Genomic DNA, 15,790 nt, shown 5'->3' with positions numbered 1-15,790 from the left:
TGGAATTTTTCAGTTCTAAAATTTCCATTTGCTTCTTCTTTTTATCTTCTAAATCTCTGTTAAGAGTTCCTATTTTTCATTTGTTTTAAGTGTGTTTGTAATTGCTCAATGAGAATTTTTTTTTATGATAGCTGCTTTAAATTCCTTGTCAGGTAATTCAACTTCTGTGTGCCTTGGTTTTGGCACCTGCTGATGGTCTCTGTTCATTCAAAAGATTTTCCTGGTTCTCAGGTTAACAAATGATCTTCAATTGTATTGTATTATGTTATGGAACTCTGAATCTTATGTAAATCTTCTGCGTCAGCAGACCTCCTCTGACACCATGCCAGCGTCATGCCACTGAGGAAAGAAGGACACTGCCTCATTATCTCCAGATGGGTTTGGATGTCCAGGGTGACCTGGACATTTGACCTCCACTGACTTTTGAGGGGCAGAAGAAAGGAGTGTCTCATTACTGCTGGGTGAAGATGAAAGTTTAGGCTCTCTGCTGACACCATCCCGGGAGGGATGGGGAGGGCTGTCTCATTACCAATAAGTTGAAGGTTCTCCACGTGGCATTTATGTTTCACCCTTTCTTGTCCTTTTGGCTTTTCTTGGGGCTTTTTTGGTTTGAGTCCATTGGTTTCTCCTGATTGCTGACTTTTCCAGTACCTAGTCTGAGATATATGCAGCAAAAAGAAAACCCAGTGAACTCACTGCCATATTCTTCCTCTGGTTTCGAGGTCTCCAGGTGTAGTCTACTTTCTTTTCTCCACCTCTCAAAATTTTCTTATATTTGTTTTTTACATATTGTCTAGGGCTTTTAATTGTACTTAGTAGGAAGAATAAGAAGTGCGTTTCCTTCATTTTGTCTGGAACCATATGGAGTACTTTAAAATTGCCTCTTAGGCATTGATCACTAATGTGTTTTGTTTTCACAACAGGTAGTCTCCACATTCTTAGTCTTTAATCGAACAGAATTATATGCTTAGTAATAACATTTACTGTTCTGTTTTATATTTTAAAACCCTGTACACATTTCTCACTGAAAACTTGATCTTTTGATGGTAAGAGAGTTTCCATCATCCATGAAAAGAAGGTGACGTGTACTGAAAAAGATATTGCTTCTTGTCACCACATCAGGCTCTGAATTTGTATTACTTTTTTCTATATCAATTATTCTGACTCTTTCCCATTCAATATGATTAGAGATCAGTGATTCCAATTTATGAAGAAACTAAGGCTCCAAGAAGTTATATCACTTGACAAAGTTTAAAGAGCTAGTTATCTTCAGAGTTGATAGTAGCAACTTGGTATTATAACCCAGATCCTTTCATTATAATACTGTTCCTCCTTTAATTCTGATAGTTTTAACTACTTCTAACGCCAACAGAGTTTCAAATATAAAAGTTCAACGAAGCTTAGAACTGAATATGAAATAAATTAGCTGTATTATTCTTTAGTTTTTTGTGTGTGCCAAAATAGTACCTTTTATTCTGTTTTCCAATTTTTTAAAAAAGAAAAAGAAACAGATGTTCATTACAGAAATATTCAAGAGATGTAAAGAACAAAAAGAAAATAAGAGCATCAATCACATAGCTGACTGCTAATACTTTAATGCATATATTTCTGGAAACTTTCCTCTCTCTATACATATGTTTTATTTTTAAAAAAGGGAGAAGGAAAACTAATGGTTATATATAACTAACACTGTGTTACATAGTTAAGACATGTTTGTTTAACAATACCCTATTGCTATTGACTTAGGTCATTTCCAGACTTTTCTTATTACAGTCCAGCTAAAATGAACATGTTTGATTATTTCCTTAGGATAAATTTCAAGAGGTCAAAATTTGGTGAAAAGACATACGTGTTTTCTTAGGCTTTTGATACCTACTGTGAAAATACACTACAGAAAAATTATACACTAGGAAAAAAGTTTTATATATGTATTTTCAAAATGGCTCAATATTATTTATTTATTTTTATTTATTTCTTCTTTCATTTATTAATTAATTTATTTTTTATGTTAAAATGTACAATGTTCTTTTGAACATACTTGTTAGAAAGGGGGGAAAAGTGATATCAGATATGAAGAGACAAACTGGCCTAAGAGTGTATGACAAGAAGAAATACAAAGGTATCTAGGCACCTCTTCCCCTTAGCTTGCAAGTCTCCATGAACAAAGCATAAAGAGTTTACAAAACAGGAAAGCAAATATAAACAGACAGCAACAGACTCAGCTTCATTTGTACATGCAGCTTTTAGAGGCATGTGGGCTCTATTATCATTATCTAATACCATATATATATACACACACATACATATATTATACACCCACACACATATATACACATTTTAACTTTGGCTTATCCACCTGCTTTCTTTTTTTAATTAAAAATAGTTTTAATTTTTTAATTTTTATTTTATATTGGAGTATAGCTGATTAATGATGTGTTAGTTACAGGTATACAGAAAAGTGATTCAGCTATACCCATAGAAGTATCCATTCTTTTTCACATGCTTTTCCCATTTATCCACCTGCTTTCTTTACTGTATTTTACCTTCATATCTTCCCCTCTCAAACTCCATCCAAATTCTAGTCTCCTCATTTTTGGTCCACCTCTAGAATCTCATTTCTGTGAAACCTTTCTAGCCGAAAAAGAAGTCTCCTCTTCTAGACTTCTGGCACTTACTGTTACTACAAATTGACATCTATAGATATACAGACATCCCTCTAATTGTATAGACATCTTTATTTCCCAAGCTAGATGGCAAACTCCCTGTGGATGGGACAATGTCTTATACAGGTTGGAATTTTCTATAGTGCCTATCCTATTATTATGACTCAGTAGATAGATAATATATGTGTGTTGGTTGACTTTAATGTTTCCTATTTCAGATTCAGTCAGTTTCCAAAGATTGTTGCATCTCTTTTGACATGGAATATGTGAGTACAACTCTTCTCTATTAGATTATATTGCTGCCTTAGACCTGGTGATAATATTTTATACTTGGAAAATATTTAAGTTACTGTTACTTTGGAATAGTAACTATGAGCAACTTAAAAACATATACAACACATTAAAACATATTTCTGCACATGACAAAAACCATACAGTTAAATGACAGCAGCACACACTGGGAGACAAACAATGGTTTCCTTTATAATTTCCTTATTTCATATGTGACCTCTGACCAATCAATAGGGATTCACATCCCGTACTGGTAAATGTTACTATGAAAATTTTACAAAGTACCACAGAAAAGCTGTTATACACCCATTGATTTCCTTGGGGGAAAAAAGGTGGGACAATACACAGTAATACATTTTAAAATAGCTATCTTATATTTTAAAATTTAAGTCAACTCTATAAAGGACAACTGATTTAGACATTTGTGCTCCAAATAAATCCATCTTTTTTTTAAGGTCACGCCACATGTGGGATCTTTGTTCCCCGACCACGGATCGAACCTGTGCCCCGTGCAGTGGAAGTGTGGAGTCTTAACCACTGGCCTGCCAGGGAAGTCCCGAAATAAATCCATCTTTTAATGTAAAATAAGCAGAATAAAAATTAAGATGATCAAACTAGGCTGCATAAATTACTCAGCTTCAACTGACTACAGCATATTTACATTATAGCTAAGAAGCAGCTTCAACTTTATCATTAAGCATGTGCATATTTTGAGCTCATTCTATCATATAAAACATTAAACAACAACCATCTCAACTGAGAAAAGAGAGCAAACCTTACCTTCACTGCTGGCAGCATGTCCAAGGAGTCCAGTATGAACAGCACTAATGCTTGCATCAGCATCATAAATTGATTAAATTGCCATGTTAGACTAAAGAGAAAAGTTGATATGAAAATGGCAAGAAGTGTCAGCCTCTGTAAAAAGAAAATCTTTGTATAATTTACATGTCTCTAGTAATAAAAAGCCTCTCAGACAAGTGTTCTCAAGAGCAGCCAATATCTCTATAAACCAAACAGAAAAACTATGCACTGTTGCTCTGAAAACTCTTGCATTTGTTATTTAAGTTCTAAATAGCCTAACGTGACACTCTGCATATAAATATTCACATATGGTATGTGTACTCCATATTATCATGGAGGCAATAATGCACCAAATCACATCTCAAGAGCAATGGCTTAAAAATTCTGACAGTTCTGCAGAAATTTTGTGTGGGTTTGCCATAACTGTTTAAGGGCAGATAATGCAGAGTACATTTTTAACATCAAAAATGAAAACATTTTCTTTGCAAAGTAGCAACAGGTTTAGAAAAAGAAAACTTAATTTAACTCAAGTTAAAAAATTGGTCATGGAATAAGAACTATTAACATGCACTTGGACACGATGAACATCACATTTTCTGAAGCTTCTAAGATAAAATTGGAGAACTAAAAATATATACAAAGTATTATAAAAACTTACTTGAGAAAGGGGCTGTAAGTTTGGTCTCAGGAAATATGTAATTGCTGCTATCTGAATTGCAAAGAATGGCAGCGCCCAATTCTCTCTCAGTGGGATGGTAAACTCAACCCTTGTGGTATCTATTCTGCACAAGGAAAACACAAAGGACCAAAGTAGTAATTTTTACTATCATTACCTCAAAGATTTCCTAAAGTGAAAGACATATTATGTTAAGTATGTTTAGATTTTGGTTCTTGGTTCTCAATAATTTGCCTTTATCATCATCATCATCATGCCTGCAACATAAAACTGGCATTGAGAAAATTTAACTAACCTGTCCACAGGTATGCAGTGGTAGAACTGGGGTAGAACTGGTAGTGCTTTATACTTGAGTCTTAATTTTGTCATTGATTAATAAACTTTTAAAAGCTCCTTGACTCCCCTAAAATGTGAACCCCCAGAGGGCAAGTGTAGTTAAGTTTTCAACTTTGTACACCTAGTACCAAGAACGATCCCTATACATACTAGGAATCCAATAAATGTCTTTATTTACTTTTAATAGAAACAATAAATTTGACTTTAATTTATTCTTTTTTAAAATTTATTTTTTGTTGAAGTATAGCTGAATTACAGACTTTCATTTACTCTTAGCAGGAATAATATGTTAGATTAAAATGTTAAGAGCGGACTTCCCTGGTGGCACAGTGGTTGAGAGTCCGCCTGCCGATGCAGCGGACGTGGGTTCGTGCCCCGGTCCGGGAAGATCCCACATGCCGCGGAGCGGCTGGGCCCGTGAGCCATGGCCGCTGAGCCTGTGCGTCCAGAGCCTGTGCTCTGCAACGGGAGAGGCCACAACAGTGAGAGGCCCGCGTACCGCAAAAAATAAATAAATAAATAAAAAATAAATAAAATGTTAAGAGGCAGCATAACATAGTGGTCTCACACTCTGCGTTTGAATTCTGACCAAGACTTAGCTCCATGTGTGCACGTGTGTGTGTGTGTGTGTGTGTGTGTGTGTGTGTGTGCGCCTTTATCTATATATAAATATATATGCCTATATAAATATTCTCATGTATATATACATATGCACACATAACCTTTTTATATATTTATACATATAATGTATATGTATAAAACAACCTTTTAAGCTTCAATTACCTCACTTCTAAAATAGTAATAATGGGCTTCCCTGGTGGCGGCAAGTGGTTGAGAGTCTGCCTGCCGATGCAGGGGACACGGGTTCGTGCCCAGGTCTGGGAGAATCCCACATGCCGCGGAGCGGCTGGGCCCGTGAGCCATGGCCGCTGAGTCTGCGCGTCCGGAGCCTGTGCTCCGCAACGGGAGAGGCCACAACAGTGAGAGGCCCGCATACCACACACACACACACACACACAAAATAAAATAAAACAAAATAGTAATAATAATAGTACCCACTCTACAGGTTTGTTAAAATCATACATATAAAGTATGATGTAAAGTGCTTGGCATATAGTAAGCACTCAGTAAGGTTATAATAAAAAGTAATTTGTTGAGGATTACAACATAAAATCAACATCAGAATTCATGTTCAAGTTTTAAGACTGCTACTGACTATTGGTGTTGCTTTTAATAGGTAAGGCAATAATTCGATTTATCTCGAATATGTTTTTTAAAAATGCTATTTCATAATGCTCCAGGGTTTGGAAATTAATAGATATTAATTAAATAATGTAAGAACTTCCTTACACTTGTACAGTGCTTTATACTTTGCTAATTATGAGCTGCATACAATCTTACTGAGGTTGATAATAAAGATATTAATAAACCTTTTAAGAGATGAGATTTGTGGCTGGAGAAATACTGATCACACAGCAAGTTGGTAATAGAATTGGGATTATTATAGATGATTCTCTTGACTTACAATTCAGTGTTTTGTTCCTCAGCTGTAGATGTACATATAAAAGTAGGACTTTCTACCTTACTAAATAAGAAAACCTCCACTAGGTAACCCAAAGAGAAAATACTCCAACAAAATGTGGCAGAACAACCTTCTTTAAACTGGAAATGAAGTGACTTCATTTTAACTTATACCTTAGAAAAGGAGAAGGGAATACTGATTCCAACTCACCTATTTGTGACATACCAGAAAGCTGCTAAGAGTCCTGACAGCCACGTACCACTCAGGAGCCAGCTGGTTATGTAAAGAGCTGTGACATAAATTGCTTGGAGTCCAAATAAGGTGTAAATATAAAAATAAACTGGCTCTATATATTTCTGTAAGGGAATGATAAAAAACGTCTGTTAAAGAAGCCCTACTCCTTCTCATGCCATTTACAAAATATGACAGTGGAAATTTAATATTCAGAAGCTTGGTATTAATTCCAAGAAATAAGCGTACATCACTCCTTCCTGTGTAAAAGTGTGCTAGCAGCCTTTCTTCTCAATACAAAAGCAGAAAAGGAAGTCCTTGAGGATTCTGGCTTCATTTTTTTTTTTTTAAGTATTTATTTATTTATTAGGCTGCCCTGGGTCTTAGTTGCGGCACGTGGGATCTAGTACCCTGACCAGGGATCAAACCCAGGCCCCCTGCATTGGGAGCGCGGAGTCCTCACCACTGGACCACCAGGGAAGTCCCTAGTTTCATTCTTTAGACGAGTTTTACAGCTAACTTCATCCAGTATTACCTTATTCACATGAGAAGTGGTCACTGTGATTTGCTAACTCTCCAGGTTGTTGTTTTTTTATTTCAAAGATAAATGAGGAGTGATCACATGTTTCCAAATGAAAATATTTATCAGCTTCTAGACTGCATACTTTAAGCCTGGAAGCATCTATATGTAAAAATATCTTATAAAATATAAATAAAAAGCAAAATTCACAATATGTGTGGAGAAAATTAGGATACTACTGTTTTTATACCAAGCCAGTTGAAGATCAGAAAAACATATGTGAAACATTCAACTTAAAATGTCAGACTTTGACTTTCATCTAATATTAAATTCAATGTCACAGAACACAACATACCTGTATGGGTAGGACTCTATATAAAATACTGAGAAAAACCTCTTGGTAAATATTCATTCGTTGAAGGAGGTTAATTGTCCTCATAGATTCGGTTTTGTTATCATATATTAAGCCATGAAAACCTAAGATTGATATTTGAAAATTCAGTAAAAGATAATTATAATTAAATTATTCATTCTAAACTATTCATAGATTCTTTAGTATATGCCAGAGAATGTGCTAGGTGTTGTGGATATAATAGTCCTATCCATGAAAAGCATACCATATAATAGATGGACATTATTTAAATGTTTACACAAACATAGGTAAATTATAACTTCTGTGATGTAATAGAAGAACCGTATGATTCTTCTACAGAAATTTGGGCAAGAGGATATTATATTTCCCTGCTCTGCCTTCCTGCCATGAGACCTGTAGTACCTCCTTTGGGAGAGTATATGAAGCCTCCCTCCCACCCCCAGGGATGGGTTTGGCCATTTGACTTGCTCTGACCAATGGCAGGTGAGTGGATGTGACACAGGTCACATCTGAGCAGAATCTTTAAGAGACAATGCATGCTTCCACCAGCAATCTTGCCCTTTCCCTCTGCAGTGGTAACAGTATGTTCCACATAGGGGCTGGATAATGAGAGTGAGAAATAAATCTGTTGTTATAGAATTCCATTGTTATATTGAGGTCATTTGCTACTGTAACCAAGCCAACTAATTAACAGAAGGTATGAACAGTTCACAGAAGAAAACATGCACACAGTCCTTACACATCTGAAAAGATGCTCAACCTCACTCCTACTAGAATAGCAAATTAAAACTACACTAAGATATCGTTTCTCACCTAGCAGCTTGGAAAAAATCAAGAAGTTTGACAATATACTCTGTTAGTGAGGCTGTAAGGCTCTTTCATACACTGTGGTTGGGAATGCAAAATGGTATAATCCCTATGGAAGACAATTTGGCAACACCTAGCAAAATTACATGTGCATTTACTCTTTGATCCAGGAAGCCCATGTCTAGGAACAGATTCCAAAGACAGACTGGCAAAAAGACAAAATGACACAGGTACAAGGTCATTCCTGCAGTGCCATCTGTAAAAGCAAAAGATCAGAAACAATGCCAAAGTCCATCAACAGGAGGTGTTTTGGAATGAAATGTGTCCCCCCAAATTCCTATGTTGAAGCCCTAACCCCAATGTGTCTGTATTTGGATAGGGTCTACAAGGAGGTAAAAAGGTTAAGTGAGGTCATAGGGTGGGGCCTTAATCAGATAGGACTTGGTGTCCTTATAAGAAGAGGAACCAACAAGAGAGGGCTCTCTCCCTCCCTCTATGCACACACACAGCGGAAAGGCCTTGTAAGGACATGGCAAGAAGGTGGCCATCTACAAGCCAGAAAGAGGCTTCACCAGAAACCAACCCCGACAGTACCTTGATCGTAGACTTCTGGCCTCCAGAACTGAAAGAAAATAAATTTGTACTGTTTAAGCTACCCACTCGGTGTTATTTTGTTACAGCAGTCCTACTAGACTAATACAGGAGTGTTATGGACTGAGACTTTATATGGCCCCCTACGTTGAAGCCCTAAGGCCGTCCCCCTCCAATGTGATGGTATTGAAGATGAGCCTTTGGGAGGTAATTAGGTAGAGACAAAGGTTATAAGAGGGGGACCCTCATAATGGGATTAGTGCTCTTATCAGAAGAGACACTGGAGAGCTTGCTTTCTGTCTCTGTCTTCCATGTGAGGATGCAAAGAGAGGTGGCCAGCAACAAGCCAAGAGAGTCCTCACCAGAACCCAGCTGTGCTGGTACCCTGATCTTAGACTTCCAGCCTTTGGAACTGTGAGAAAATAAATTTCTGTTTTTTTAAGCCACCCAGTCAATGTTAGTTTGTTATGGCAGCCCGAGTAGACAAAGACAAGAAGGCTACCTGAATAAAGTTATGGTTACCCACACCAAGGAGTACTATGCAACTGCAAGAAAATAAGTAAGTAAATAAATAAGGAATATCATGATACCCTACTATAGAGTGATCAAGATTTCAGTCAAGTGAAAAAAGCAAAATAGAGGACAGTGTATACAGTAAGCAGGGTTTTTTCTGTAATAAAAGGGAAAATATGAATATATAAAGTATTTGCTTATATTGAAAATACTAACGGTAGAAGAATAAACCAAAAACTAATACAAATAGTTACCTAAAGAGTGAGGAAAGAAACAGGGTGGAGGTGACGGGGATGGAGGTGGACTTCCCTGAATGCTCCCTGTTTTATAGTTTTGACTTTGGAACCATGTAAACATTTTTTTTAATAAGTATAAAAAATATATAAAATTTTTAAACAAAGCAATCACTGAAAACCAAAAGCAAGATAAAACAAAGAAACCTACTGAGTTGGTAGCTTGGTCACATAAAAAAACTCTTTCCAGTGTTCTTGGGAATAGAGGAATATGACTGTAAATTCCTAGTAGGCTACATCCTAAGGACAAGAAGAATTACAAAGACAGCTTGAACTGTTTTCAGGCAATCATACTGTTAGTAGCAATATTATCATTGCTACACTGAAAGTATTCTACATAGCAGCATAAAACAAATAAGTGATAATGTCATAGAAGCCAAAATTTTCAACTTAAAGAAAACAAGATACAAATATAAAGTCAAAAAAGTAAAAACCTTGTTATCCTAATTTTGAACTAAAAATAGCTCTATTCATATTTTCTTTTAGGAAAAAAAAATCACATTTCCTACTCTGCTCACTAAAGGTCTGGAAATAAGGACCAAACTAGTAGCAATAAGTGCCTCTAGTACCCAGACTGTGGTCTCTAAATAGCCACTAAAGAGAACTGGGGCTCCTTGGAGAAACAGCTGATTCTAGGTCACGGGTAGGAAATACACAAAATGGGCTTGAAACATCTTGTCATGCCAAAGGAGTTTTCAAAGGCTACTGGAGTCATGTCAAAAAGACAGCAGTTGGTGGTTAAGAATCCACCTGCCAATGCAGAGGAAAAGGGTTCAAGCCCTGGTCCGGGAAGATCCCACATGCCGCAGAGCAACTAAGCCCAGGTGCCACAACTACTGAGCCTGTGCTCTAGAGCCCACAAGCCACAACTACTGAGCCTGTGTGCCACAACTACTGAAGCCTGCATGCCTAGAACCCGTGCCCCGCAACGAGACAAGCCACTGCAATGAGAAGCCTGTGCACCACAATGAAGAGTAGCCCCAGCTTGCCACAACTAGAGAAAGCCCGCACAGCAACGAAAAACCCAATGCAGCCAAAAAAAAAAAAAAAAAAAAAGACAGCAGCTGATTTGAAGGGCATCCCACTGGCCAAAGACTGGACAACTTGTTTTAAGAAGAATAATGCAAAAGATTGAAATGCATGAAATATGTTAGAAATCCATGTGTTTATGATAATATTTAAAAAGCAAACCTTTAGGGGATGCTAGAGAGGTAACCCATTCTAAAACAAAGGGAAAGGATCAATACTTATCCCACCTTTCCTTTAGGAACTGACATTCTGGGTTGCCAAATAGTTGAAGAGAAAACGTTTTTATTTAGAGAGGAAGTCCATCTGATAATGATGGAAGGAATTACAGAATCAGAATATCACCACGCTATAGTCCTTATGTAATGAACAGATTTAAGTAATGATCATCAATGGTGATAAACCTAGGTGAAAGGCTAACTAAGAACTTAATAGTGGATGGCCCAGTCTAAACTCCAAAAGAATGAGCTGCACATTATGCACCCCCTGATGTGGAAGTGGACAACACCATCTAGGAAGTATTCTTGCTAAAAAGCAGAACCTAAATCTGAGCAAGCCTCTAGATCTAACTGCCAATTAAGAGGAAATTCAGACAACAGAGAAACACTGAATGGCACCATTGGGGCTCCACCAAAATCCAGAAAGTGGAAAACTCAGACAAAGCAATCAGTGTTTCCAGTGAAGAATTACAAGAAAAAAAAGATGGTGAGAAATCCATAGCTTAAAAGAAACAAAGACATAGCGAAAGACTGCAATGTATGAGCTTTATCTGGATTTCAAAACTACATTAAAAATCTGTAAGACAAGAGGAAAACGAGAATATTGAGTAGATATTTGATATTAAGTAATTTCTTAATTGTGATAATGACAACTTGGTTATGTTTATAAAAGGGATGGGCTTCCCTGGTGGCGCAGTGGTTGAGAGTCCGCCTGCCGATGCAGGGGACACGGGTTCATGCCCCAGTCCGGGAGGATCCCGCATGCTGAGGAGCGGCTGGGCCCGTAAGCCATGGCCGCTGAGCCTGCGCGTCCGGAGCCTGTGCTCCGCAACGAGAGAGGCCACAGCAGTGAGAGGCCCGTGTGCCGCAAAAAAAAAAAAAAAAAAGAGAATTGCCATTCTTTAGAAAATTATACTGATATATTTACAGATGAAGCAATATGATGTCTTGGAGTTACTCCAAAATTATCCAGGTTGAGGATGGGGGTAGAGAGGAAACAAGATTGGTCATAAACTGGTAACCACTGTAATTGAGTGATACTTGAGTGCAAATCCATTAGAGGATTTTCTCTACCTTTTTATACGTTTGAAAGTTTCTAAAAGAATAATCTTAACAAATAACTAAATGAATTGAAACAGATCAACCACTGAGTTCATAGTGATTAGAAAGAAAATACTCATTATTCACCTTTAGAGCAGAGGTTTTCAACTTCAACACTACCAGTATTTTGACATTTTGGTCCTGATACTTCTTTGTTGGGGGGACTGTCCTGAGCACCACAGGATGTTTAGCAGCATCTCTGCCCTCTACTCACTAAATTCCAGTAGCACACTCACCCTCTCCCCTGTAAAGTGTAACAATCAAAACCATCTCTGGACATTCCAGATGTCCCCCAGGGACACAACTGCCCTTCAATAAGAACCCCTGCTTTGGGGAATGCTAGAGAAGCAACTCATAATTTTGAGAACTTGTAAGTACAGCTGATTCTCATTACTCACCACAGTTATGTTCTATAAAATTGCAATGAAAACTGTATTAGCAATACTGAATGAGGAGGAAATACAGGGTTACTTTCCTACAAGCTTCTGGTCATGCATTTTCATCAACTGATCAACACATGACCTTGATTTATATGAGTTTTTGTCTAAAGACACCTTTAGTATATATTGTTGTTTCATTAACATTTAACTCATGGCCGACAGCACTCTAACTCACACCTGAACAAAGCTCATCTAACACACGTTATTTTCTCTGTATGCCTTCACCATAGCCTTCTCGCACTTAGGAAAACTAGACAGCACTGCAGCACTATGCTTGTGGGCCACTTTAAACAGGAAAATCACCAACGAAAACCACAAAAATGCAAAAAACACATGGCACTAAACAGATTGTGAAAAGGACTCTGTAGTCTGAGCTGAAACACGAAAGCACTGCATCACCTTATTTGACCTCAGCTGGGAACACACAAATGAAGCAACTAAAAATTTTCACTGCTGTGCACATGCCCGTGAATGACGGTGAAAGCACCAGGACTATTGATTCTGGGGTTACAAATATGTTTCAGAGAGTAGGTGAATTTGCAAATATAGAATCCATGAATAATGAGGATCAACTGTATGGGGGAAAAATCAACACTTATCCTGCCTTTTTTGATAAACTGTAGCTCGGGGTAATCAAATAGCTGATGAGAAAAAGGTTTTCTATCTAACAGAGTTCCAGCTAATAAATGCAGGAGGAATGAGAGTCACTTCTGTAACTCTATTGAAATAATGGACAGAGGCAATAGTCATCAATGGCTGCTAAAACCACTAAGTGCAAGGCTGGTGAGTAATTAACCTTATTATGTGTGAATGCAACTATCCACACAGGAATAAACTGATTAACTTTTATGGCACTAAAAGAAAGGCAACCAAAATTTCATGTCTCCTATCGTGATAAAATTAGAGTACAAAACATCGCCCATGAAGAATTCTTACCAAAAATATATCTGATTCCAAACAAAGCCTAGAAAAAGGCAATTCTCTGTTATATGCACCCATATGAAGCACATAACGCATATATTGAGTAGGAGAGACCCTTTTGGAGGGTTCCATTAAATGGAGTAAAGGTAAAGAGTATGTGCTCTAAACCACTTAGAAACACAGAAAACGTGGGAAAATGGTAACTGCAAAATAAAGGAATGAATGGGGGCACTGGGGACAAAAAAGACAACTGTAATTCTCATTTGTACTACCAAAACGTCTCCTGTTTTCAGACAATACTCCTTTCACATACAAAGACCTTTTCCAAAATGACCATGAAAATAATTAACAGCAAAACCAAGAAACTGTGAACAGATAATTAGGGATAGAGTAGAGCTGAGAAGCAAGGAGAGGAGAACTACATAAAATATTACGTAACTTCTTCCAAAGCAAAACATTTTCATGGATTGATTATGTTAAAAAGGAAAAAAACTATACAAGTTCAAGGAAAAACTACACAAGATCTATAAAGCATTTAGAATGCATTAGTGCAAAAGTATATTTTAGCAGAAATATTGAAAAGAATGCAGTAGACCCCAAATAAAACTATTAGTTGTGATTACCTTGCATGAGGGTTGGAGCCTGCAGCATCTGCTTGTAGTAGGAGTAATACAGTCCACATTCTGTTCTGAATGAGATTTCTCGCTCCACTTCCTGAAATAAAGTTAGGTCTACTGGGTTTACATGACCTAGTTTTGTTTAAATATCTATTGTCACTGTAGAAACAGGATACAGAACTACAACTTAAAAGAAAAACACAAAAACAAAAACCTCTGACAACAGTCTTAAGAAATCTTGGCAAATAAAAATAAAAGGCTGATAATTATTGAAGCTGGGTGTATATTATAGGGGTTTATTTCACTATTCTCGCTATTTTTGTGGATGTTTAAAATTTCCTATAACAAACCATTTTTAATGGAGAAAACTAGTTCCATTTAAGTTAATGTTTCAGAGTTAACGTTTTTAATTTCACACAAATTAAAACCTTAAAAGTACCACCATTCTTATGTAATATTAGTGAAAAACAAAATAGGGACAGTAGAAAAAAGTCTCTCAAATAAAAAGAACTATAACTGCATTAGACACCTGCCTAAAAGCTAACAATATTATGTAAGATTAATAATTTTCTTTTTATTCTAAGAATACAAGGTATTCTTAGTAAAATGGGGCAGACCTTTTACATGTGAATTTTACTTTGACAAGTGTAACCTTGGTGGAAAGATGTTCATGTAGGAAAATGGATACAAGAAATATTAAACTGCTTTTATATAAATATTCAATTTTAGAAGAACTGAAAATTTAAAGTAGTAGCTATTAGTCAATTTGGTTGTAAGGTGCTTTTATGAAATTTAAGATTTAAATCAGTAATATAAAATATGGAGGCAACTGCTAACAAGAATGGGGAAGACTTTCTGGAATAATCCTATTAATACTCTTAGATTCTATATTTCATATATATATAACAGTATAAATGAACAAAAAATTATACCCGGGGCTTCCCTGGTGGCGCAGTGGTTGGGGGTCCGCCTGCCGATGCAGGGGACGGGGGTTCGTGCCCCGGTCCGGGAGGATCCCACATGCCGCGGAGCGGCTGGGCCCGTGAGCCGGCCGCTGGGCCTGTGCGTCCGGAGCCGGTGCTCCACGGCGCGAGAGGCCGCAAAAGTGAGAGGCCCGCGTACCGCAAAAAAAAAAAAAAAAAAAAAAATTATAACCTATGTCATTATAGATTCTTTTACACCAGTGTTGAAAAAACCAGGTTCTGCAACACACTGTCTAAAATGTAATACCATCTATGTTTTTTCCTATACAGCGGATCCATATTCCACAAACCCAACTTTACTGGTGGAGGATGATAAACACTGAATATCTTACTTTCTAGTGGATAAACTTCTTTTAGCACATCTTTGTTTTCCCCTACCTCCAATTATTTTTCAAATAGTAATAAACATTTCATTAAAAGAACCACTCATGCTATTTATCTTCAGATCTGCCCTTAAGATATTTAAAGAGGGACTTCCCTGGTGGTCCAGTGGTTAAGAATCCTCCTTGCAATGCAGGGGATGAAGGTTCGATCCCTGGTGGGGGAACGAAGATCCCACATGCCGTGGGCTAACCAAAAACCCGTGCGTCTAAAAAAAAGACCCAAAAAAACAAAAAAAAAAAAAAAAAAAAAAGATATTTAAAGAAATATTTCTCCTACCCTTTAAAAAAGTATTATAAATTAATTCACGAATAGAGCATTGAATACTCAACTATCAAAGAGTATAAACATCCACTTACTGATATTAAAACAATTATGTTTCATCATTAACTCTTTTTTAAAAAAGCAGAAGGCACAGGGTAGCAAACCTTCTTATATAATGAGCTTCCTTTCACAGAAAACAATTTTTTTTTTTTTTTTTTTTTT

The 15,790-nt window shown here is 36.9% G+C and overlaps 1 protein-coding gene across 2 annotated transcripts in view; it reads right to left on the bottom strand.

Annotated features, from left to right (window-relative positions):
- The window catches only part of DPY19L3 (dpy-19 like C-mannosyltransferase 3), a 73,844-nt gene that overhangs the window by 33,992 nt on the left and 24,062 nt on the right, over positions 1-15,790 (bottom strand). Inside the window, exons 4-10 of one of the 2 annotated variants that reach the window (XM_027079292.1) lie at positions 13,947-14,037; positions 9,769-9,857; positions 8,815-8,842; positions 7,396-7,517; positions 6,500-6,645; positions 4,414-4,537; positions 3,735-3,869 (exon numbers count right to left, since the gene is read on the bottom strand). In XM_027079292.1, the coding sequence (XP_026935093.1) occupies positions 3,735-3,869; positions 4,414-4,537; positions 6,500-6,645; positions 7,396-7,517; positions 8,815-8,842; positions 9,769-9,857; positions 13,947-14,037 (735 nt within the window). The remainder of the gene's footprint in view (positions 1-3,734; positions 3,870-4,413; positions 4,538-6,499; positions 6,646-7,395; positions 7,518-8,814; positions 8,843-9,768; positions 9,858-13,946; positions 14,038-15,790) is intronic. The other variant, XM_027079293.1, reaches the window with a different exon arrangement.

Source organism: Aethalodelphis obliquidens, unplaced genomic scaffold (genome assembly GCF_003676395.1).
Source record: "Aethalodelphis obliquidens isolate GAN/ISIS:26980383/991018 unplaced genomic scaffold, ASM367639v1 scaffold43, whole genome shotgun sequence".
In the NCBI taxonomy this organism is placed as follows: Eukaryota; Metazoa; Chordata; class Mammalia; order Artiodactyla; family Delphinidae; genus Aethalodelphis; species Aethalodelphis obliquidens.
This window is presented reverse-complemented; position numbering and strand designations above follow the sequence as displayed.